Raw genomic sequence first — 26,080 nt, 5'->3', positions numbered from 1 at the left:
TACCTGAGGAAGGGGGAAGCCTCCGAAAGCTTGTAGATTTCAAATAAAAATTGTTGGACTATAACTTGGTGTTGTAAAATTGTTTACTATAGCAGTTTTGTAATACTTGAGAGAGGTTGTATTTGTGCACTTATCCAAGTGACATATTTCACATAGGAAGTCTACCTCTGACACCTTGCAACATACTACAAAAGATAACTTTGCCAAATCTTAATTCCTTCAATATTGGACATGGAATGTTATTTATTACATCATCAAATGAAACCCAACTAAAGTTTGATAGTTAGCATTTCTATAGAATCTTAAATCTTACACTATCAATTACCTTTACTCTATGATTTGCTATCTCGTGGTATGGACGTAAGTAAATAACATCTTACAGCTACTACTACTACTAACATTTATATAGAAAAACATCCCAAGGTGCTTAGTCTTAGTGAAACATTGAATGTTGTGTCAAGGCCTTGAGATCTCCTAAGTATGTTGATCTTTACACCACTTATTATTTATAGTAATTGCTGGGCATGGTCATTTCTTTCATCAAGTTTATTTACGGATCAACCCTAAAGCCAAATGACATTCTAGCAGACGTGTGAGCGTGGTATGGGATTCCCATTCAATTCTTCCCACAGCATGTATCAAACACGAAGTTGTCTGTGTTTAATGCAGCATCATGTTGACACTCAAACTCATTATTCATCAGTAGTGCAGTAAGCCCTGTTCCTTTTCTCCTTATTACTTAAGGCCTTGTAGTGTCTGTGAACATAAGTTTTTCAATTTAAAAAAAACACTAATCTTGAAGTCAAATCTTCTTATAGGGAAAGCACCCAGATTATTATAATCATACAGATCAGCATCTTCAGAAGTTAAAATAAATAAATAATCAATGTCAAGTTTTCTGAATTTGGCCTGAAACCATCATTTGTACCTGTTTGGAGATTCAGTAAACAGCTCAAATCGAAAGGCTCAAGTCCTGCACTAGTGAGGATATGGGAAGGAGAAGCACAGTTCAAACTGGGACGGGGGGGGGCGGGCGGCATCTGGTTTTAGGAACCAGGTAATACTGAGAATTGGCAAGAGGCATAGCAGTTTCCCCGTGAATCGACTGACACGGGTCTTACATGGATGTACACGTCAGTCTAAGTAGCTCACATTTCTTGCTAAAAGCAGACATTAGTTACGTGCATCTTAATGCTACAAATGCAAATAGCAAATACAAGGACAGAGAATTCACTTGAACATTCTGCCTTTCTTTGTTCCTTCTCAAAGTCCTAGGCTACTTCTTGAGGTGGGTTCGTTCTCTCTGGATCAGTATCAATCCACAGCACTGTCTAGACAGCAGACGTCTGCTCTCCCGCTGGTGCTGCCTTTCCCGACAGGCTACCTGAAACGTTGTCCGAGTCGAGCAGCTCCACGATGCTATACGGGGAGCAGTCCTCCAGACCAAGCTTTCCGGCCAGCCAGCCGCAGAAACCTTTCTCCAAGTCCCGCACTGCCTGCCACCACTCACCAAGTGACCAGGAAATCTGTGTCACAGTTGTGTACAGGCCGAGAGACACCGACACGATCACGATTAGCACCGGGTAAAAAATGATTAGAAAAGGGCAAATTGTAATCTTATGCCAGAAGGTGCGCTCCTCATTGTAAACCAGGAAAATGTTATACCAGGTGATGGTCCCATAATAAAAGGACATGACAAAGGACAACACAAAGACCACCGGAGTGCACAGCATGCTCCACAGGACGACATGAGGACCCCTATGCAGTGCGACATCGCAAGCTTTCTTCTCGCTCTCTTCCTCGGATTGTGGGGGCTCCTTAGACTTGGCTAGTTCCTGGAGCTCTTTCTCAGTTAAGGTTACGTGGATGTCCACCATCTGCCCCTTCTTCTTTCCCCTGGTGATTGTGCCTGTTAGCGTCACATATCTGCTGTCAGCGGGCACATTCCAGCCACCTACCCCAGAAACAACACATGGTTTTACCAACCAATAAGCATAAAATAAACATTTTCTCCCCATTCCATTTTAAGGTGTAGGTGGTGATCACATGCAAACCGACATTTTGTACAGCGTTCCTTTGTCAGTGATGTTACTGACTCAAGAGCAGCACCCACAATCCAGAATATAGTTGGAGAACAGATCTGCCCCAGCCACATTCACCAGAAATAGCAACACTGGATCACTGCATGGCTATGATCCAGTACAGATGCTATAGGAAAGATAGAGCAGGAGGTAAGAGAGGAGGGGGAGTTGCGTTCTTGATTAGGGAGAACATCACGGCAGTAGTGAGAGGGGATATATCCGAGGGTTCGCCCACTGAGTCCATATGGGTAGAACTGAAAAATAAGAAGGGAGAGATCACTTTGATAGGATTGTACTACAGACCCCCAAATAGTCAACGGGAAATTGAGGAGCAAATATGTAAGGAGATTACAGACAGCTGCAAGAAAAATAGGGTGGTAATAGTAGGGGACTTTAACTTTCCCAACATTGACTGGGACAGCCATAGCATTAGGGGCTTGGATGGAGAGAAATTTGTTGAGTGTATTCAGGAGGAATTTCTCATTCAGTATGTGGATGGCCCGACTAGAGAGGGGGCAAAACTTGACCTCCTCTTGGGAAATAAGGAAGGGCAGGTGACAGAAGTGTTAGTGAGGGATCACTTTGGGACCAGTGATCATAATTCCATTAGTTTTAAGATAGCTATGGAGAAGGATAGGTCTGGCCCAAAAGTTAAAATTCTAAATTGGGGAAAGGCCAATTTTGATGGTATTAGACAGGAACTTTCAGAAGTTGATTGGGAGAGTCTGTTGGCAGGCAAAGGGACGTCTGGTAAGTGGGAGGCTTTCAAAAGTGTGTTAACCAGGGTTCAGGGTAAGCACATTCCTTATAAAGTGAAGGGCAAGGCTGGTAGAAGTAGGGAACCTTGGATGACTCGGGAGATTGAGGCACTAGTCAAAAATAAGAAGGAGGCATATGACATGCATAGGCAGCTGGGATCAAGTGGATCCCTTGAAGAGTATAGAGATTGCCGGAGTAGAGTTAAGAGAGAAATCAGGAGGGCAAAAAGGGGATATGAGATTGCTTTGGCAGATCAGGCAAAGGTGAATCCAAAGAGCTTCTACAAATACATAAAGGGCAAAAGGGTAACTAGGGAGAGAGTAGGGCCTCTTAAGGATCAACAAGGTCATCTATGTGCGGAACCACAAGAGATGGGTGAGATCCTGAATGAATATTTCACATCGGTATTTACGGTTGAGAAAGGCATGGATGTTAGGGAACTTGGGGAAATAAATAGTGATGTCTTGAGGAGTGTACATATTACAGAGAGGGAGGTGCTGGAAGTCTTAACGCGCATCAAGGTAGATAAATCTCCGGGACCTGATGAAATGTATCCCAGGACGTTATGGGAGGTTAGGGAGGAAATTGCGGGTCCCCTAGCAGAGATATTTGAATCATCCACCGCTACAGGTGAGGTGCCTGAAGATTGGAGGGTAGCAAATGTTGTGCCTTTGTTTAAGAAGGGCGGCAGGGAAAAGCCTGGGAACTACAGACCAGTGAGCCTGACATCTGTAGTGGGTAAGTTGTTAGAGGGTATTCTGAGGGACAGGATCTACAGGCATTTGGAGAGGCAGGGACTAATTAGGAACAGTCAGCATGGTTTTGTGAGAGGAAAATCATGTCTCACGAATTTGATTGAGTTTTTTGAAGGGGTAACCAAGAAGATAGATGAGGGCTGTGCAGTAGACGTGGTCTACATGGACTTCAGCAAAGCATTTGACAAGGTACCGCATGGTAGGTTGTTACATAAGGTTAAATCTCATGGGATCCAAGGTGAGGTAGCCAATTGGATACAAAATTGGCTTGACGACAGAAGACAGAGGGTGGTTGTCGAGGGTTGTTTTTCAAACTGGATGCCTGTGTCCAGCGGTGTGCCTCAGGGATCGGTGCTGGGTCCGCTGTTATTTGTTATTTATATTAATGATTTGGATGAGAATTTAGGAGGCATGGTTAGTAAGTTTGCAGATGACACCAAGATTGGTGGCATTGTGGACAGTGAAGAAGGTTATCTAGGATTGCAACGGGATCTTGATAAATTGGGCCAGTGGGCCGATGAATGGCAGATGGAGTTTAATTTAGATAAATGTGAGGTGATGCATTTTGGTAGATCGAATCGGGCCAGGACCTACTCCGTTAATGGTAGGGCGTTGGGGAGAGTTATAGAACAAAGAGATCTAGGAGTACAGATTCATAGCTCCTTGAAAGTGGAGTCACAGGTGGATAGGGTGGTGAAGAAGGCATTCAGCATGCTTGGTTTCATTGGTCAGAACATTGAATGCAGGAGTTGGGATGTCTTGTTGAAGTTGTACAGGGCATTGGTGAGGCCACATTTGGAGTACTGTGTACAGTTCTGGTCACCCTATTATAGAAAGGATATTATTAAACTAGAAAGAGTGCAGAAAAGATTTACTAGGATGCTACCGGGACTTGATGGTTTGACTTACAGGGAGAGGTTAGACAGACTGGGACTTTATTCCCTGGAGAGTAGGAGGTTAAGGGGTGATCTTATAGAAGTCTATAAAATAATGAGGGGCATAGATAAGGTCGATAGTCAAAATCTTTTCCCAAAGGTAGGGGAGTCTATAACGAGGGGGCACAGATTTAAGGTGAGAGGGGAGAGATACAAAAGGATCCAGAGGGGCAATTTTTTCACTCAAAGGGTGGTGAGTGTCTGGAACGAGCTGCCAGAGGCAGTAGTAGAGGCGGGTACAATTTTGTCTTTTAAAAAGCATTTGGACAGTTACATGGGGAAGATGGGTATCGAGGGATATGGGCCAAGTGCAGGCAATTGGGACTAGCTTAGTGGTATAAACTGGGCGACATGGACATGTTGGGCCGAAGGGCCTGTTTCCATGTTGTAACTTCTATGATTCTATGATTCAGCCCACCAAGCCTGTTCGGCATTTTATTAGCCTATTACAGCTTTACTTTAATTCCCAATGTTCTGCCCTCGTTCCAGGTCCCTAACCATCCTTGGTTCCGAAGTTATCTCTCTCTCGTTACACACCTCAACTGATTCGCCATATGACCTTTCTCTGGGCAGTGTATGCCGTATTTTCACATCACCAGGACTAGCTCAAATTTTATGTCCTCTTGTTCTGGATAACCCTAGAAAAGGGAAGATAGTTTCCCTATCTGCATGATCACATCCCTTCATTATTTCAAACATACAATCAAATCACCCCTTAGACCGCATTCCCTCCAGATGAGGTTAAGTTCACCCAGTTTTGTCATAGGTTAGTCCCCTCTTCCCAGGTATCATCCTGTGAGTTGTCACTAGACTACATGCAATGTCAGTGTATCCTTCCTAAGTTTGGATGTTCAAAAATGGACAAAACAATGAAGTACTATTACAACATAAGAAATAGGAGCAGGAGTAGGCCATAGGCCCCTCGAGCCTGCTCTGCCATTCAACAAGATCATGGCTGATGATCTACCTCAACGCCATTTTCTTGCACCATCCCCATATCCCTTGATGCCTTTAATATCTAGAGATCATTCGATCTCTGTTTTGAATGTACTCAATGACTGAGCTTCCACAGCCCTCTGGGGTAAAGAATTCCAAAAATTTAGGAAGGCGAATAGTATGTTGGCATTCATTGCAAGAGGATTTGAGTACAGGAACAGGGATGTCTTACTGCAGTTGTACAGGGCCTTGGTGAGACCACATCTGAATTTTAAATGTTTCGATGAGATCACCTCTCATTGTTCTTTAATGCTAAAGGCATCAAGGGAAATGGGGAAAAAGCGGGAACAGGGTACTGAGTTAGACGATCAGCCATGATCATTTTGAATGGCGGAGCAGGCCCGAAGGGCCGAATGGCCAACTCTTGCTCCTATTTTCTATGATTCACCATCCTCTGAGTGAAGAAATTTCTCATCATCTCAGTCCTAAATGGCCTACCCTTTATTCTAAGACTGTGACCCCTGGTTCTCGATTCTCTAGCCAGGGGAAAATCCTCCTTGCATCTACCCTGTCGAGCCCTGTAAGAATTTTGAATGTTTCAATGAGATCACCTCTCATTCTTCTAAACTCGAGAGAATACAGGCCCAGTCTACTCAATCTCTCCTCCTCGTACGACAATTCCACCATCCCAGGAATCAGTCTGGTGAACCTTCGTTGCACTCTCTCTGTGGCAAGTATATCTTTTCTTAGGTAAGGAGACCAAAATTGTACACAATACTTCAGGTGCAGTCTCACCAGGCCCTATATAATTGCAGTAAGACACCTTTACTACTGTACTCAAATCCTCTTGTAATAAAGGCCAACAAACTATTTGCCTTCCTAATTGCTTGCTGCACCTGCATGTTAGCTTTCAGTGACTCATGTACAAGGACACCCAGGTCCGTTTGAATATCAACATTTCCCAATCTCTCACCATTTAAAAAATATTCTGCATTTCTGATTTTCCTATCAAAGTGGATAACTTCACATTTTTCCACATTATATTCCATCTGCCATATTCTTGCCCACTCACTTAGCCTGTCTATATTCCCTTGAAGCCTCTTTGCATCTGCCTCAACTCACATTCCCACCCAGTTTTGTGTCATCAGCAAACTTGGAAATATTACATTTGGTCCCCTCATCCAAATCATTGATATAGATTGTGAATAGCTGGGGCCCAAGCACCGATCCCTGCGGTACCCCACTAGTCACAGTCTGCCAACCTGAAAAAGACCTATTTATTCCTACTCTCTTTTCTGTCTGCTAACCAATTCTCAATCCATGCCAGTATCTTAACCCCAATTCCATGTGCTCTAACTTTGTTCACCAACTTCCTGTGTGGGACCTTATCGAAAGCCTTCTGAAAATCCAAATACACCAGATCCACTGGTTCCCCCTTATCTATTCTACTAGTTACATCCTCAGAGAACTCCAATAGGTTTGTCAAACATGATTTCCCTTTCATAAATCCATGTTGACTCTTCCAAATCCTATTTTTATTTTCTAAGTGTCCTGTTATCACATCCTTTATAATAGATTCCAGCATTTTCTCTACTACTGATGTCAGGCTAGCAGGTCTGTAAGTTCCCTGTTTTCTCTCTCCCTCCTTTTATAAATAGTGGGGTTACATTTGCTACCCTCCAATCTGCAAGAACCGTTCCAGAATCTATACAATTTTGCATCCACTATCTCTACAGCCACCTCTTTCAAAACCCTGGGATGTAGATCATCGGGTCCTTGGGATTTATGGACTTTCAGTCCCATTAATTTCTCTAATACTTTTTTTTTTACTAATACTAATTTCTTTCAGTTCCTCATTCTCGCCAGACCCTTGGTTCTCTAATATTTCTGGGGGGTTTTTTGTGTCTTCTTCTGTGAAGACAGACACAAAGTATTTGTTTAATTTCTCTGCCATTTCCTTATTCCCCATTATAAATTCTCCTGTCTCTGCCTGTAAGGGACCCACATTTGCTTTCAACTGTCTTTTCCCTTTTACATACCTATAGAAGCTTTTATTGTCCGTTTTTATGTTTTTTGCCAGTTTACTCTCATATTCTATTTTCTCTTTATCAATTTCTTGGTCCTCCTTTGCTGAATTCTAAAATGCTCCCAATCCTCAGGCTTACTGCTTTTTCTGGAACTTTATATGCCTCTTTCTTTGATTTAATACTACCTTGAATTTCTCTTGTTAGCCATGGTTGGAGCGCTTTTCCTGTTGGGTTTTTGTGCTTTAAAAAGGAATATATATTTGTTGCAAATTATGTACTAATTCTTTAAATGCTAACCATTGCCTGTCGACCGTCATATCTTTTAATGTAGTTCCCCAATCAATCACAGCCAACTTGCGCCTCATACCTTCGTAGTTTCCTTTGTTTAGATTTAAGTCCCTAGTTTCAGATTGAACGACATCACTTTCAAACTTAATGAAGAATTCTGTCATATTATGGTCACTCTTCCCTATGGGCTCCTTTACAACAAGAATATTAATTAGCCCTTTCTCATTGCACAATACAAGATCTAAAATAGCCTATTCCCTAGTTGGTTCCTCAACATACTGATCTAGAAAACCATCTCCTATACATTCCAGGAATTCGTCCTCCACAGTATTAGTGCTAATTTGGTTTGCTCAATCTATATTGGAGTATGACCGTTGTACTAAACCTGCCCTCACCACCCTAAACCTATGCACTCTTGCCCTGCTACCCTGTGTGTTGGCGAATCGAATAACTAGGGCAGTAGATAGGCAAAGTCAAGGCTGTAGGGCAGAGTAGCAATTTGGGTAAAAACAAACAGAGTGTGTCAGGAAGGGACAGAAAGTTTAACAAAGGTAATAGGGCATTAGTGACTAAGGTCGCATCAGGGAAAAACAGTAAGAAGTTAAAAGGGGTAACTCAGCTAAGGCAAGTCATGGCAGCAGACCTCGCACCCGTGATATGATCCTCCTGCAAGATGTGGGAAGTCATGGACACTACCAGTGTCCCTGCCGACCATGTGTGCGGGAAGTGTGTCCACCTGCAGCTACTGACCGATCGTATCTCGGAGCTGGAGCTGCGGGTGGACTCACTGTGGAGCATCCGCGATGCAGAGAAACTCGTGGATAGCACGTTTAGCGAGTTGGTCACACCGCATGTAAAGGGTATACAGGCAGGAAGTGAATGGGTGACCACCAGGAAGAGTAAGAGATGCAGGCAGGTAGTGCAGGGGTCCCCTGTGTCCATCCCCCTCTCAAACAGATATGCCACTTTGGATGCTGTTGGGGGGGATGACTTATCAGGGGAAGGCAGCAGCAGCCAACTTCCTGGCACCACGGGTAGCTCTGCTGCACAGGCTGGGAGGAAAAAGAGTGGCAGAGCTATAGTGATAGGGGACTCAATTGTAAGGGGAATAGACAGGCGTTTCTGCGGCCGCAACCGAGACTCCAGGATGGTGTGTTGCCTCCCTGGTGCAAGGATCAAGGATGTCTCGGAGCGGCTACAGAACATTTTGGAGGGGGAGGGCGAACAGCCAGCTGTCGTGGTGCACATAGGCACCAACGATATAGGTAAAAAAGGGGATGAGGTCCTAAAAGCAGAATATAGGGAGTTAGGAGGTAAATTAAAAAATAGGACCTCAAAGGTAGTAATCTCAGGATTGCTGCCAGTGCCACGTGCTAGTCAGAGTAGAAATAGGAGGATATTTCAAATGAATACGTGGCTAGAGGAATGGTGCAAGGGGGAGGGATTCAAATTCCTGGGACACTGGAAACGGTTCTGGGGGAGGTGGGACCAGTACAAACCGGACGGTCTGCACCTGGGCAGGGCCGGGACCGCTGTCCTAGGAGGAGTGTTTGCTAGTGCTGTTGGGGAGGGTTTAAACTAAAGTGGCAGGGGGTTGGGAACCTGAGCAGGGAGAGAGAGGAAAGCGTAACAGGAAGGGACAGAAGGTATGGAGTAATAGGTAAAGTGTTAAAAAAGGAAAAAGCAGGAACTAAGCGTCACAAAACAGATTTGAAAGTTCTTTATCTGAATGCACGTAGCATTCGTAATAAAATGGACGAGTTAACGGCACAAATAACTACGTATGGGTATGATCTTGTGGCCATTACAGAAACATGGCTGCAGGGTGACAACGACTGGGAATTAAATATGCCAGGGTATTTAACAATCAGGAAGGACAGGCAGGAAGGAAGGGGAGGTGGGGTGGCTATGTTAATAAAGGAAGGAATCACTGTAATACAGAGAAATGATATTGGGACAAAGCATCAAGATAATGAAACAGTTTGGGTGGAGATAAGGAATAATAAGGGAAAAAAAACATTAGTGGGCGTAGTATATAGGCCTCCTAATAGTTGCAACTCTGCTGGAAGAAGTATTAATCAGGAGATAGTCGGGGCATGTAATAAGGGAACAGCCATAATTATGGGGGATTTTAATTATCATATTAACTGGACAAATCAAATTGGGCAGAGCAGCCTTGAGGACGAGTTCATTGAGTGCATCAGGGATGGATTTCTTGAGCAGTATGTAACTGATCCTACAAGGGGGCAGGCAACCTTGGACCTGGTCCTGTGTAATGAGTCAGGATTAATTAATAATGTCCTAGTTAAGGATCCCCTTGGAACGAGCGACCACAACATGGTTGAATTCCATATCCAATTAGAGGGTGAGAAGGTTGATTCTCAAACAAGCGTACTGAGCTTGAATAAAGGAGACTATGATGGTATGAGAGCGGAATTGATTAAAGTGGACTGGGAAAATAGATTAAAGGGTAAGACGGTACATGAGCAGTGGTGTTCATTTAGGGAGTTATTTTACAGCTTTCAAAATAAATATATTCCACTGAGGAAAAAAGGGTGTAAAAGAAATGACAGCCACCCGTGGCTAAGTAAAGAAATCAAGGATAGTATCCGACTAAAAACAAGGACATATAAGGTAGCCAAACTTAGTGGGAGGATAGAAGATTGGGAATTCTTCAAAAGACAGCAAAAAGTAACTAAAGGATTGATTAAGAAAGGGAAGTTAGATTATGAAAAGAAATTAGCAAAAAATATAAAAACAGATAGCAAGAGTTTCTATAGTTATATAAAAAGAAAAAGGGTGGCTAAGGCAAACATAGGTCCCTTAGAGGATGAGACCGGGAAATTAATGGTGGGAAACATGGAGATGGCAAAAATGCTGAACAAATATTTTGTTTCAGTCTTTACAGTAGAGGACACTAAGAATATCCCAACACTGGACAAACAGGGGACTCTCGGGGGGGAGGAGCTAAATACGATTAAAATCACTCAGGAGATGGTACTCAGTAAAATAATGGGACTCAAGGCGGATAAATCCCCTGGACCTGATGGCTTCCATCCTAGGGTCTTGAGGGAAGTGGCAGTAGGGATTGTGGATGCTTTGGTGATAGTTTTCCAAAATTCCCTGGACTCAGGAGAGGTCCCGGCAGATTGGAAAACTGCTAATGTAACACCGTTATTTAAAAAGGGTAGTAGGCAGAAGGCTGGAAATTATAGGCCAGTTAGCTTAACATCTGTGGTGGGTAAAATTTTGGAGTCTATTATTAAGGAGACAGTAACGGAACATTTAGATAAGCATAATTTAATAGGACAAAGTCAGCATGGCTTTATGAAGGGGAAGTCATGTCTGACAAATTTGCTTGAGTTCTTCGAGGATATAACGTATAGGGTGGATAAAGGGGAACCAGTGGACGTAGTGTATTTAGACTTCCAGAAGGCATTCGACAAGGTGCCACATAAAAGATTATTACTTAAGATAAAAAATCACGGGATTGGGGGTAATATTCTGGCATGGGTGGAGGATTGGTTATCAAACAGGAAGCAGAGAGTTGGGATAAATGGTTCATTTTCGGACTGGCAACCAGTAACCAGTGGTGTTCCACAGGGGTCGGTGCTGGGTCCCCAACTCTTTACAATCTATATTAACGATTTGGAGGAGGGGACCGAGTGCAACATATCAAAATTTGCAGATGATACAAAGATGGGAGGGAAAGTAGAGAGTGAGGAGGACATAAAAAACCTGCAAGGGGATATAGACAGGCTGGGTGAGTGGGCGGAGATTTGGCAGATGCAATATAATATTGGAAAATGTGAGGTTATGCACTTTGGCAGGAAAAATCAGAGAGCAAGTTATTTTCTTAATGGCGAGAGACTGGAAAGTAGTGCAGTACAAAGGGATCTGGGGGTCCTAGTGCAAGAAAATCAAAAAGTTGGTATGCAGGTGCAGCAGGTGATCAAGAAAGCCAACGGAATGTTGGCTTTTATTGCTAGGGGGATAGAATATAAAAACAAGGAGGTATTGCTGCAGTTATATAAGGTATTGGTGAGACCGCACCTGGAATACTGCATACAGTTTTGGTCTCCATACTTAAGAAAAGACATACTTGCTCTCGAGGCAGTACAAAGAAGGTTCACTCGGTTAATCCCGGGGATGAGGGGGCGGACATATGAGGAGAGGTTGAGTAGATTGGGACTCTACTCATTGGAGTTCAGAAGAATGAGAGGCGATCTTATTGAAACATATAAGATTGTGAAGGGTCTTGATCGGGTGGATGCAGTAAGGATGTTCCCAAAGATGGGTGAAACTAGAACTAGGGGGCATAATCTTAGAATAAGGGGCTGCTCTTTCAAAACTGAGATGAGGAGAAACTTCTTCACTCAGAGGGTGGTAGGTCTGTGGAATTTGCTGCCCCAGGAAGCTGTGGAAGCTACATCATTAGATAAATTTAAAACAGAAATAGACAGTTTCCTAGAAGTAAAGGGAATTAGGGGTTATGGGGAGCGGGCAGGAAATTGGACATGAAGCTGAGTTCGGATCGGTCAATGCCCTGTGGGTGGCGGAGAGGGCCCAGGGGCTATGTGGCCGGGTCCTGCTCCGACTTCTTGTGTTCTTTAGATTTGTGGTTGGGATCAGATCAGCCATGATCTTATTGAATGGCGGAGCAGGCTCGAGGGGCCGATTGGCCTACTCCTGCTCCAATTTCTTATGTTCTTATGTTCTAAAACTAAAGGCGCTAAATCTGAATACACGAATAGCCCTGATAAAGGCATTACTGAGAAAGGAACTTAGCTCAGAAAATCAGGATGGAGAATCAGTATGGGTGGACCTAAGAAATAACAAGGAGCAGAAAACACTGGTGGGAGTAGTTTATAGGTCCCCTAACAGTAGTTATAGTGTTGGACAGAGTATCAATCAGGAAATTAGAGGAGCATGTAACAAGGGTAATATAATAATCGTGGGGGACTTTAATCTTCATATAGACTGGGCAAACCAAATTGGCAAAAGTACTTTAGAGGATGAGTTCATGGAATGCATTCGAGACAGTTTTCTCAAACAATATGTCGAGGGACCAAATAGGGAACAGACTATTTTCGATCTAGTATCGTGTAATGAGACAGGGTTAATTAATAATCTTATATTAAAGTATCCTCTTGGTAAGAGTGATCATAATATGATAGAATTTCATATTGATTTAAGAGTGATGTAGTTAAAGTCCAAAACTAGGGTCTTAAAATTAAACAAGGACAATTATGTAGGTACGAAGAGCGGGTTGGCTAAGGTAGATTGGGAAATCAGATTAAAAGCTATGACGGTAGAAAATCAATGGTGAACATTTAAAGAAATAATTCATAATTCTCAATGAATATACATTCCCTTGAGGAATAAAAACTCCACGGGAAAAGTGATCCCACCGTGGCTGACTAGAGAAGTTAATGACAGTATTAGATTAAAAGAAGAGGCTTACAATGTTGCCAAAAAGTAGTAAGCCTGAGAATTGGGAGGGTTTTAGAAATCAAAGGATGACCAAGAAATTGATAGAGGGAGAAAATTGAATGAGAGTGAACTAGCAAGAAATATAAAAACAGATTGTAAGAGCTTCTACAAGTAAAAAGGAAGAGATTAGTGAAAGTAAACGTGGATCCCTTAGAGGAAGAGACAGGAGAAATTATAATGGGGAATAAGGAAATGGCAGAGACGTTAAACAAATATTTTGTATCTGAATTCACAGTGGAAGACACAAAAAACATACTGGAAATAGTGGGGAACCAAGGGTCTAATGAGAGTGAGGAACTTAAAGTAATTAAAATTAGTAAAGAAAAAGAATTGGAGAAATTAATGGGACTTGTAAACTAAAGGGTATAATTCAAAAGGGGTGCAGGAAGAGAGAGACCTGGGGGCATACATGCACAAATCATTGAAGGTGGCAGGGTAGGTTGAGAAAGCAGTTAAAAAAGCATATGGGATCCTGGGCTTTATAAATAGAGACAGAGATTATGATGAACCTTTATAAAACACTGGTGTGGCCTGGAGTACTGTGTCCAATTAAGGATACTGCACTTTAGGAAGGACGTGAAGGCCCTACAGAGGGTGCACAAAAGATTTACTGGAATAGTTCCAGGGATGAAGGACTTCAGTTACGTGGATAGACAGGAGAAGCTGAGGTTGTTCTCCTTAGAGCAGAGCAGGTTGAGGAGATTTGATAGAGGTGTTGAAAATCATGAGGGAAAAAGACAGAGAGAAACTGTTCCTCTTGGCAGAAGGATCAAGAACCAGAGGAAATAGATTTAAGGTGACTGGCAAAAGAACCAAAGGAGACATGAGGAAAAACTTCTTTTACGCAGCGAGTGGTTATGATCTGGAATGCACTGCTATGGAGGGTGGTGAAGGCAGATTCAATCGTGGCTTTCAAAAGGGAACTGGATAAGTACTTGAAGGGAAAAAAATTTACAGGGCTATGTGGAAAGGCAGGGCAGTGGGACTAGCTGCATTGCTCTTGGAGAGCTGACATAGGCTTGACGGGCTGAATGGCCTCCTTCTGTACTACATACAAACATAGGAACAGGAGTAGGCCATTCAGCCCCTCGTGCCTGCTCCGCCATTTGATAAGATCACGGCTGATCTGTGATCCAACTCCATATACCTTAATATCTTTGATTATAGAATCATAGAATCATAGAAGTTACAACATGGAAACAGGCCCTTCGGCCCAACATGTCCATGTCGCCCAGTTTATACCACTAAGCTAGTCCCAATTGCCTGCACTTGGCCCATATCCCTCGATACCCATCTTCCCCATGTAACTGTCCAAATGCTTTTTAAAAGACAAAATTGTACCCGCCTCTACTACTGCCTCTGGCAGCTCGTTCCAGACACTCACCACCCTTTGAGTGAAAAAATTGCCCCTCTGGATCCTTTTGTATCTCTCCCCTCTCACCTTAAATCTGTGCCCCCTCGTTATAGACTCCCCTACCTTTGGGAAAAGATTTTGACTATCGACCTTATCTATGCCCCTCATTATTTTATAGACTTCTATAAGATCACCCCTTAACCTCCTACTCTCCAGGGAATAAAGTCCCAGTCTGTCTAACCTCTCCCTGTAAGTCAAACCATCAAGTCCCGGTAGCATCCTAGTAAATCTTTTCTGCACTCTTTCTAGTTTAATAATATCCTTTCTATAATAGGGTGACCAGAACTGTACACAGTACTCCAAGTGTGGCCTCACCAATGCCCTGTACAACTTCAACAAGACATCCCAACTCCTGCATTCAATGTTCTGACCAATGAAACCAAGCATGCTGAATGCCTTCTTCACCACCCTATCCACCTGTGACTCCACTTTCAAGGAGCTATGAATCTGTACTCCTAGATCTCTTTGTTCTATAACTCTCCCCAACGCCCTACCATTAACGGAGTAGGTCCTGGCCCGATTCGATCTACCAAAATGCATCACCTCACATTTATCTAAATTAAACTCCATCTGCCATTCATCGGCCCACTGGCCCAATTTATCAAGATCCCGTTGCAATCCTAGATAACCTTCTTCACTGTCCACAATGCCACCAATCTTGGTGTCATCTGCAAACTTACTAACCATGCCTCCTAAATTCTCATCCAAATCATTAATATAAATAACAAATAACAGCGGACCCAGCACCGATCCCTGAGGCACACCGCTGGACACAGGCATCCAGTTTGAAAAACAACCCTCGACAACCACCCTCTGTCTTCTGTCGTCAAGCCAATTTTGTATCCAATTGGCTACCTCACCTTGGATCCCATGAGATTTAACCTTATGTAACAACCTACCATGCGGTACCTTGTCAAATGCTTTGCTGAAGTCCATGTAGACCACGTCTACTGCACAGCCCTCATCTATCTTCTTGGTTACCCCTTCAAAAAACTCAATCAAATTCGTGAGACATGATTTTCCTCTCACAAAACCATGCTGACTGTTCCTAATTAGTCCCTGCCTCTCCAAATGCCTGTAGATTCTGTCCCTCAGAATACCCTCTAACAACTTACCCACTACAGATGTCAGGCTCACTGGTCTGTAGTTCCCAGGCTTTTCCCTGCCGCCCTTCTTAAACAAAGGCACAACATTTGCTACCCTCCAATCTTCAGGCACCTCACCTGTAGCGGTGGATGATTCAAATATCTCTGCTAGGGGACCCGCAATTTCCTCCCTAACCTCCCATAACGTCCTGGGATACATTTCATCAGGTCCCGGAGATTTATCTACCTTGATGCGCGTTAAGACTTCCAGCACCTCCCTCTCTGTAATATGTACACTCCTCAAGACATCACTATTTATTTCCCCAAGTTCCCTAACATCCATGCCTTTCTCAACCGTAAATACCGATGTGAAATATTCATTCAGGATCTCACCCATCTCTTGTGGTTCCGCACATAGATGACCTTGTTGATCCTTAAGAGGCCCTACTCTCTCCCTAGTTACCCTTTTGCCCTTTATGTATTTGTAGAAGCTCTTTGGATTCACCTTTGCCTGATCTGCCAAAGCAATCTCATATCCCCTTTTTGCCCTCCTGATTTCTCTCTTAACTCTACTCCGGCAATCTCTATACTCTTCAAGGGATCCACTTGATCCCAGCTGCCTATGCATGTCATATGCCTCCTTCTTATTTTTGACTAGTGCCTCAATCTCCCGAGTCATCCAAGGTTCCCTACTTCTACCAGCCTTGCCCTTCACTTTATAAGGAATGTGCTTACCCTGAACCCTGGTTAACACACTTTTGAAAGCCTCCCACTTACCAGACGTCCCTTTGCCTGCCAACAGACTCTCCCAATCAACTTCTGAAAGTTCCTGTCTAATACCATCAAAATTGGCCTTTCCCCAATTTAGAATTTTAACTTTTGGGCCAGACCTATCCTTCTCCATAGCTATCTTAAAACTAATGGAATTATGATCACTGGTCCCAAAGTGATCCCTCACTAACACTTCTGTCACCTGCCCTTCCTTATTTCCCAAGAGGAGGTCAAGTTTTGCCCCCTCTCTAGTCGGGCCATCCACATACTGAATGAGAAATTCCTCCTGAATACACTCAACAAATTTCTCTCCATCCAAGCCCCTAATGCTATGGCTGTCCCAGTCAATGTTGGGAAAGTTAAAGTCCCCTACTATTACCACCCTATTTTTCTTGCAGCTGTCTGTAATCTCCTTACATATTTGCTCCTCAATTTCCCGTTGACTATTTGGGGGTCTGTAGTACAATCCTATCAAAGTGATCTCTCCCTTCTTATTTTTCAGTTCTACCCATATGGACTCAGTGGGCGAACCCTCGGATATATCCCCTCTCACTACTGCCGTGATGTTCTCCCTAATCAAGAACGCAACTCCCCCTCCTCTCTTACCTCCTGCTCTATCTTTCCTATAGCCAAAAAGCTATCTATCTCAGATTTAAATTTAGCAATTGAGCTAGTATCAATTGCCGTTTGCGGAAGAGAGTTCCAAACTTCTACCACCCTTTGTGTGTAGAAATGTTTTCTAATCTCGCTCCTGAAAGGTCTGGCTCTAATTTTTAGACTGTGCCCTCTACTCTTAGAATCCCCAGCCAGCGGAAATAGTTTCTCTCTATCCACCCTATCCATTCCCCTTAATATCTTATAAACTTCGATCAGATCACCCCTTAACCTTCGAAGCTCCAGAGAATACAACCCCAATTTGTATAATTTCTCCTAGTAACTTAACGCTTGAAGTCCGGGTATCATTGTAGTAAACCTACACTTCACTCCCTCCAAAGCCAATATGTCCTTCCGAAGGTGCGGTGCCCAGAACTGCTCACAGTACTTCAGGTGCGGTCTAACCAGGGTTTTGTATAGCTGCAGCATAACTTCTACCCCCTTGTACTCTAGTCTTCTAGATATAAAGGCCAGCATTCCATTAGCCTTATTGATTATTTTCTGCACCTGTTCATGACACTTCAATGATCTATGTACCTGAACCCCGAAGTCCCTTTGGACATCCACAGTTTTTAAACTTTTTACCTTTTAGAAAGTACCCTGTTCTATCCTTTCTTGATCCAAAGTGGATGACCTCACATTTGTCTGCACTGAATTCCATTTGCCACAGTTTTGCCCAGTCACCTAATCTATCAATATCCCTTTGTAATTTTATGTTTTCATCTACACTGCTTACAATGCCACAAATCTTTGTGTCGTCCCTGCGGGACTCCACTAGTCACATCCTGCCAATGTGAGTACCTACCCATTATCCCTACTCTCTGTCGCCTTTCGCTCAGCCAACTTCCTAACCAAGTCCGTACTTTTCCCTCGATTCCACGGGCTGCTATCTTAGCTAACAGTCTCTAATGTGGGACCTTATCAAATGCCTTCTGGAAATCCATATAAATAACATCCATTGACATTCCCCTGTCCACTACTTTAGTCACATCTTCAAAAAATTCAATCAGGTTTGTCAGGCACGACCTACCTTTCACAAATCCATGCCGGCTCTCTCTGATTAACCGAAAATTCTCGAGTTGTTCAGTCACCCCATCCTTAATTATAGACTCCAGCATTTTCCCCACAACAGATGTTAGGCTAACTGGTCTATAATTCCCTGGTTTCCCTCTCTCTCCTTTCTTAAAAAGCGGAGTGACGTGCAATTTTACAATCCAGAAGAACACTTCCAAACATACAAATTAAGAGCAGGAGTAGGCCATTCGGCCCCTCGAGCCTGCTCTGCCATTTGATAAATCATGGCTGATCTGATTGTGACCTCAACCCTACTTTCCCTCGACCGACTATAACCGTTGACTCCCTTGTTAATCAGGAATCTATCTAACTCAGCCTTAAAATTATTCAATGTCCCTGCCTCCACCGCTCTCTGGGGAAGGGAGTTCCACACACTCACGACCCTCAGAGAAAAAATTTCTCCTCAACTCCGTCTGAAATGGGAGACCCCTTATTTTTAAACTGTGGCCCCTAGTTCTAGTCTCTCCCACAAGGGGAAACATCCTCTCAGCATCTACCCTTTCTTATCCCCTCAGGATCTTATATGTTTCAATGGGATCACGTCATTCTTCTAAACTCCATATATACAGGCCCAACTTGTCCAACCTTTCCTCATAAGATAACCCCTTCATCCCAGGAATCAGTCGAATGAACCTTCTCTGAACTGCCTCTAGAGCAATTATGTCCTTTCTTAAATAAGGAGACCAAAATTGCACAGTATTCTCGATGTGGTCTCACCAATGCCTTGTACAACTGTAGCAAAACATCTCTACTTTTATATTCCATTCCCCTTGCAATAAATGACAACATTCCATTTGCCTTCCTAATCACTTGCTGTACCTGCATATTAACTTTTTGTGATTCATATACTAGGACACTCAGATCCCTCTGTACCTCAGAGTTCTGCAATCTCACTCCATTTAAATATACTGCTTTTCTATTCCTCCTGCCAAAGTGGACAAGTTCACATTTTCCCGCATTATACTCCATCTGCCAAATTTTTGCCCACTCGGCTTAACCTATCTATATCCCTTTGCAGACTCCTTATGTCCTCTTCACAACTTACTTTCCTACCTACCTTTGCGTCATCAGCAAATTTAGCAACCAAACTTTTGGTCCCTTCATCTAAGTCATTGATATAGTTGTAAACTGTTGAGGCCCAAGCACTGATCCCTGTGGCACTCCACTCACTACATCTTGCCAACCTGAAAATTACCCATTTATGCCAACTCTCTGTTTCCTGTTAGCTAACCAATCCTTTATCCATGCTAATATGCTAACCCCTACACCATGAGCTCTTATTTTGTGTAGTGGCCTTTGATGTGGCACCTTGTCAAAAGCCTTCTGGAAAGCCAATTACACCACATCCACAGGGTCCCCTTTATCCACGTTGCTCGTTACTTCCTCAAAGAACTCGAATAAATTGGTCAAACATGATTTCCCTTTCACAAAGCAGTGTTGACTCTGCCTGCTTGCATTGGGATTTTCTAAGTGCCCTGCTGTAACCTCCTTAATAATAGATTCTAGCATTTTCCCTATGACAGATGTTAAGCTAACTGGCCTGTAGTTTCCTGCTTTCTGTCTCCCTCCCTTCTTGAGTAGAGGAGCTACATTCACTATTTTCCAATTTTGAAAAAAATTTGTTCATGGAATGTGGGCGTCGCTGGCAAGGCCAGCATTTATTGCTCATCCCTAATTGCCCTTGAGAAGGTGGTGGTGAGCCGCCTTCTTGAACCGCTGCAGTCCGTGTGGTGAAGGTTCTCCCACAGTGCTGTTAGGAAGGGAGTTCCAGGATTTTGACCCAGCGACGATGAAGGAACGGCGATATATTTCCAAGTCGGGATGGTGTGCGACTTGGAGGGGAATGTGCAGGTGGTGTTGTTCCTATGTGCCTGCTGCTCTTGTCCTTCTAGGTGGTAGAGGTCGCGGGCTTGGGAGGAGCTGTCGAAGAAGCCGTGGCAAGTTGCTGCAATGCATCCTGTGGATGGTACACACTGCAGCCACAGTGCGCCAGTGGTGAAGGGAGTGAATGTTTAGGGTGGTGGATGGGGTGCCAATCAAGCGGACTGCTTTGTCCTGGATGGTACCCTTCCAGAATCTAGGGAATTTTGGAAAATTAATACCAATGCATCTACTATCTCTGCAGCCACTTGTTTTAAGACCCTAGGATGAAGTCTGTCAGGACCTGGGGACTTGTCAGCTTTTAGTTCTAATATTTTTTTCAGAACTAATGTGGGATTAGAGTAGACAGGGCTGATGGCCGGCGCGGACACGATGGGCCGAAGGGCCTCTATCCGTGCTGTATAACTCTATGACTCTAACCCTTTCCCTGGTGATTGTAAATGTTTTAAGTTCCTCCCTCCCTTTCACCTCTTGATTCATAATTATTTCTGGCATGTTATTTGTATCCTCCATAGTGAAGACGGACGCAAAATATCTGTTCAATTCATTCGCCATTTCCTTATTCTCCATTATTAATTCCCCAGACTCACTCTCCAGAGGACCAACGCTCACTTCACTTACTCTTTTCCTTCTTAAAACACCTGTAGAAACTCTTACTATCTGTTTTTATATTTCTAGCTCACTTTCTCTCATACTCTAATTTCTTCCTCATTATTCTTTTAGTCATTCTTTGATGTTTTTTTATATTCTGTCCAATCTTCTGGCCTGCCACTAATCTTCATGGAATTGTATGTTTTTTCTTTCAATTTGATACTATCTTTAACTTCCTTAGTTAGCCACGGATAGTACGTCCTGTAACCATTCTATGATTCTAAGCCGATAAATTCCCTGGACCTGATGGCCTATATCCAAGGGTTTTGAAAAGGTGGCTGCAGAGATAGCGGATCCATTGATTTTGATCTTCCAGAATTCCTAGATTCTAGAACGGTCCCTGTGTATTGCAGGGTAGCAAATGTAACCCCGCTGTTCAAGAAAGGAGGGAAAGAGAAAACAGAGAACTATAGGCCAGTTAGCCTGGCATCAGTCGTCGGGAAAATGCTAGAATCTTTTAAGGACGTAATAACAGGGCACTTAGAAAATCATATATATGATTAGGCAGAGTCAATATGGTTTTATGATAGGGAAATCGTGTTTGACAAATCTATTAGCGTTTTTTGAGGATGTAACGAGCAGGGTAGATAAAGGGGAACCAGTGGATGTAATATATTTGGATTTTCAAAAGGCATTCGATAAGGTGCCACATAAAAGGTTGTAACACATAATAAGGGCTCATGGGGTTGGGTAATATATTAGCATGGATAGAGGATTGGTTAACGGATAGAAAACAGAAAGTAGGGATAAACGGGTCATTTTCGGGTTGGCAGGCTGTAACTAGTGGGGTGCCACAAGGATCAATGCTTGGGCCTCAGCTATTTACAATCTATATTAATGACATGGATGAAGGGACCGAGTGTAATGTATCCCAGTTTGCTGATGGTACACAGCGAGGTGGGTATAAAGCTGTGAGTAGGACATACAGAGTCTGCGAAGGGATATAGACAGATTAAGTGAGTGGGCTAAAAGGTGGCAGATGGAGTATAACGGGGGAAATGTGAGGTTATTCACTTTGGTAGGAACAATAGAAAAACAGAATTTTTTTAAAATGGTGAGAAACTATTAAATGTTGGTGTTCAGAGACTTGGGTGTCCTCGTACAAAAAACATAAAAAGTTAGCATGCAGGTACAGCAAGCAATTAGGAAAGCAAATGGCACGTTGGCCTTTATTGCAAGGGGGTTGGAGTACAAGAGTAAGGGAGTCTTACTACAATTGTTCAGGGCTTTGGTGAGACCTTACCTGGAGTACTGTGTACAGTTTTGGTTTCCTTATCCAAGGAAGGATATACTTTCCTTAGAGGCAGTGCAATGAAAGTTCATTGGATTGATTCCTGGGATGAGAGGGTTGTCCTATGAGGAGAGATTGAGTAGAATGGGCCTATGCTTTCTGGCGTTTAGAAGAATGAGAGGTGATCTCATTGAAACATACAAGATTCTGAGGGGGCTTGACAGGGTAGATGCTGAGAGGTTGTTTCCCTGGCTGGAGAGTCTAGAACTAGGGGGCACAGTCACAGGATAAGGGGTCAGCCATTTAGGACTGAGATGAGGAGGAATTTCTTCACTCAGAGGGTTGTGAATCATTGGAATTCTCTACCCCAGAGGACTGTGAATGCTGAGTTGTTGAGTGTGTTCAAGGCAGAGATAGATAGATTTCTGGATTCTAGGGGAATCAAGGGATATGGGGATTGATCAGGAAAGTGGAGTTGAGGTCGAAAATCAACCTTGACCTTATTGAATGGTGGAGCAGGCTTGAGGGGTTGTATGGCTTACTCCTGCTCCTATTTCTTGTGTTCTTTGCCATTTTCACTATTAATATGCCAGTCTATATTAGGATAGTTCAAGTACTAACTATGTTAAACTGAATCTCAAGTCCCTCCCTAGCACTGATATTATTATTCCAGGTCATTTATTTATACCACAATCTAGAGGCATCCCAGGACAGACCCCCTGGGGCATATCATTCAATAGCTCCTCTAATTTTGACCTAATTCCCCCATATGACTACACTCTACTTCTTCCTCTTTTAACCTGTTATTAATCCACATCTGTGTCTTACATTTGATATCCACTAACCTTGGTTCATAAAAGGAGTTTCTCAAGCAACACTAAGTCTAGATTCATAAATGTAAACAATTTTACAACACCAAGTTATAGTCCAGCAATTTTATTTTAAATTCACAAGCTTTCGGAGGCTTCCTCCTTCCTCAGGTAAATGTTCAGGAGCTCCTCGAAGCCTACGCATTTATACATATGTATAAATGCGTAGGCTTCGAGGAGCTCCTGAACATTTACCTGAGGAAGGAGGAAGCCTCCGAAAGCTTGTGAATTTAAAATAAAATTGCTGGACTATAACTTGGTGTTGTAAAATTGTTTACAATTGTCAACCCCAGTCCATCACCGGCATCTCCACATCATAGATTCATAAAGTCACATGACCTCAACCTGTTACTTCCTTAAAACAAGTCAGCTAAGATTCACTTGTTCTAATGTGTTGGTCTCATTTATTAGGTACTTTTCCATTTTGTTTCTGATACCATTACAGAGCTCAGGTTTATAGTTCTGTTACCAGATACGGTTCCTGTCATCCTTTTAAAATATGAATAACGATTTTCCCATTTTCAATTTGTTTATTTGGGAGTTACTGTTCCTCAATATTTCGTAAGTCTCCCCCTTAACGCGCTAAGATTGTCTTCAGTATCCCAGAACTCTTGGATAGGAGAGGGGAGGGGAGGGGTAGGGAGAGAGAAATTCAGCCAAAGTTTCCACTTCTGATCACTATTACGTGACTCCAGCTGAAAAGTGCGTGAATGGTGGGTGAGGGCGGATTTGGACATACTGTAATACCCGCCATAAATCATGTATGGGCTCACAAAGGAAAATGGCTACATGGGTAAGGGCCATTAATACCTGCGAATCATACCCCAGCAAGAGTCACTGGCATTAGAAGAGGGAGAAAGGGGGAAAAAAAAAAATCAGGAGTTAAAAATTCAGAGTTGAGCTGTGGGCCCATTCTGCAGTTAGAATTTATCTGTAGTACCTTCTACAGTAGGAGGACTAAGAAAGTTTGTCCTTTCCTCAGTGTTCTTGGCTGCAGCATCTGGGTCATGTTGGTCTTCCTCGACCTTTTCGCTCCCCGTGCGGTAGATTATAATTGATTCTGGTCTTGGCTCTTTCTTCCTCTTTTTCTTCCGCTCCATGGCAACTTCTCCTTCCTTCTCAAATACCCCAGCTATCTGTCCAGCTTTGTGTGGGGAACTCTGGTGGGTCATCTGAGCTGCCTGGTCCATGCCAATGTTGTTTTGGGGCATCTCGGTACTTGTCAGAGTGGTCACATTTAGATAGGAGGTATTGCTGCTTCTGACAGAATCTGCTCTGCACGTGCCTTGGGCACATAAGTCCTGTTGTTAAAACAACTAACACACAAAAGCATCATTAAGATCTGAAAGAGAGAAATCACAAACATACAAATAACAACTTGATGTTCCTTCATTTTCTTTTGGCATGGGAGGAGGTTGTGATAAAATTCCTGGCCTGTACTCAGGTATTCAATGTTTCCCCTAACAACATAGCTGATAGAGAATTCACTACCTGGGGGTCACTGGCATGAATGTGTCCCATCACCATGTGCCAGACTTCAGTTTCCTGCATTGTCCACTTTATTCCACTCTGGAAAAGGGTAGCATATTTAGAGACTAGAATTTCTTTAGTGGTTTGTCTGAAGAACATACTGTTATGTCAACCAAAGGCCAATCAGACAAGTCACCAAGATTCCTGCTTCCATCAATTTCTTTCCATTGAGGACTGCAGTGACTTTTTGTACCTGATCTATAAATAATTGCAGGACTTCAAGATTTAAATTTGCCTGCAACTCAATGTTGGCCATGATATTTTAAAAGCAAAAATCAGAAATAACACAAAGTTGCATGTGACTTGCTAGATGGGGTGGTGGTGGGGAGATTAACACTACCGTTGTATTTTTGGGGGGGAGGGGGGGCGGGGGGTGGGTATAGGGTTTACCTAAAAGCAGGCGCCTGCACCGAAAAGGGGTTTACAGGACCCTACACAGGGTGGGGGATGTTTTAGGTTTAAGTAGCCTCAAACAGAAACTGCGCCTGAGAGGGAACTAGGCATTTGGCAGGGAGGGATTGGGAGTGGGGTTTAATGCTGCCACTGCTCTGGGATCATCCAGATTGTCATGACGGTCACGCGTCATCCGGCAGTGACTCCGGGTCCCGGTCACGCGTCATCCGGCAGTGACTCCGGGTCCCGGTCACGCGTCATCCGGCAGTGACTCCGGGTCCCGGTCACGCGTCATCCGGCAGTGACTCCGGGTCCCGGTCACGCGTCACCCGGCAGTGACTCCGGGTCCCGGTCACGCGTCACCCGGCAGTGACTCCGGGTCCCGGTCACGCGTCACCCGGCAGTGACTCCTGGTCCCGGTCACGCGTCACCCGGCAGTGACTCCGGGTCCCGGTCACGCGTCATCCGGCAGTGACTCCGGGTCCCGGTCACGCGTCACCCGGCAGTGACTCCGGGTCCCGGTCACTCACCAATCAGATTTTGCAGCACTGGAAATACATTCTTGGGATTTATGAGCACTGACAGGCAATCCTGGAGCCCAGCAGGACTGCAGAGTTAATTTTGGGGCATTGGGCGGGGTCAGAATCCAGCAGTTTTGCGGATAGCTGGGATCTGGCAGTTTGTGTGGAATGAGTGCAAGGCCTTAGCATGAAGGAGAGGATCCCAGGTCCCAGGAGAATGGCACTTAAACTACAATTGATCCCTTTCAAAGCATCAAGCCTCAATCCCAATTTTTTTCCTACCCTTCAGTCTCTTCCCCAATTAACCCCCCACCTCCTTTATCCTTTCAGGTATTCTACCACCACCCCCCCAACTCTCTCCATTCTCAGCCAATTCCTCTTGAAGTATTTAAATGTTAATTTTCTGCTTCTTAAAAATCAATGGAGGGAAAATCACAGGCTAGGATTCAGCAGTTTCCCAGCGTGTGCCAGGGATGCAGATGCAGTCTCTAATATACCTACATTTCCATTAAGCAAAACAAAAATCACCTCAGGAAGTACTCAAGGTTCATTGTTTACATAAAGTTTAAGTTCTTAATATGTTAAAAAAATTCTTCAGCCTTAAAAATGGATCTGTAGATTTTTTAAAACTGAATTTTCAATAGCCACAAACAGCAATGAGAGTGAGGAACTTAAAACAATTAATATTACAGAAAAAGTACTGGACAAACTAATGGACTAAAAGCTGACAAA

The 26,080-nt window shown here is 43.5% G+C and overlaps 1 protein-coding gene across 5 annotated transcripts in view; it reads right to left on the bottom strand.

Annotated features, from left to right (window-relative positions):
• Positions 1–531: 531 nt before the first annotated feature.
• Positions 532–26,080, bottom strand: part of LOC137323451 (transmembrane protein 169-like) — a 76,852-nt gene continuing 51,303 nt past the window's right edge. For 4 of the 5 annotated variants that reach the window (XM_067986929.1, XM_067986931.1, XM_067986932.1 and 1 more), the window contains 2 exons: positions 23,845–24,220; positions 532–1,954 (listed from right to left, as the gene is read on the bottom strand). In XM_067986929.1, the coding sequence (XP_067843030.1) occupies positions 1,332–1,954; positions 23,845–24,115 (894 nt within the window). In that variant the 5' untranslated portion in view covers positions 24,116–24,220 and the 3' untranslated portion in view covers positions 532–1,331. Of the gene's footprint in view, positions 1,955–23,844; positions 25,634–26,080 lie in introns of those variants that run through there. The other variant, XM_067986928.1, reaches the window with a different exon arrangement.

This window comes from Heptranchias perlo, chromosome 7 (genome assembly GCF_035084215.1).
Source record: "Heptranchias perlo isolate sHepPer1 chromosome 7, sHepPer1.hap1, whole genome shotgun sequence".
Taxonomy (NCBI): domain Eukaryota; kingdom Metazoa; phylum Chordata; class Chondrichthyes; order Hexanchiformes; family Hexanchidae; genus Heptranchias; species Heptranchias perlo.
This window is presented reverse-complemented; position numbering and strand designations above follow the sequence as displayed.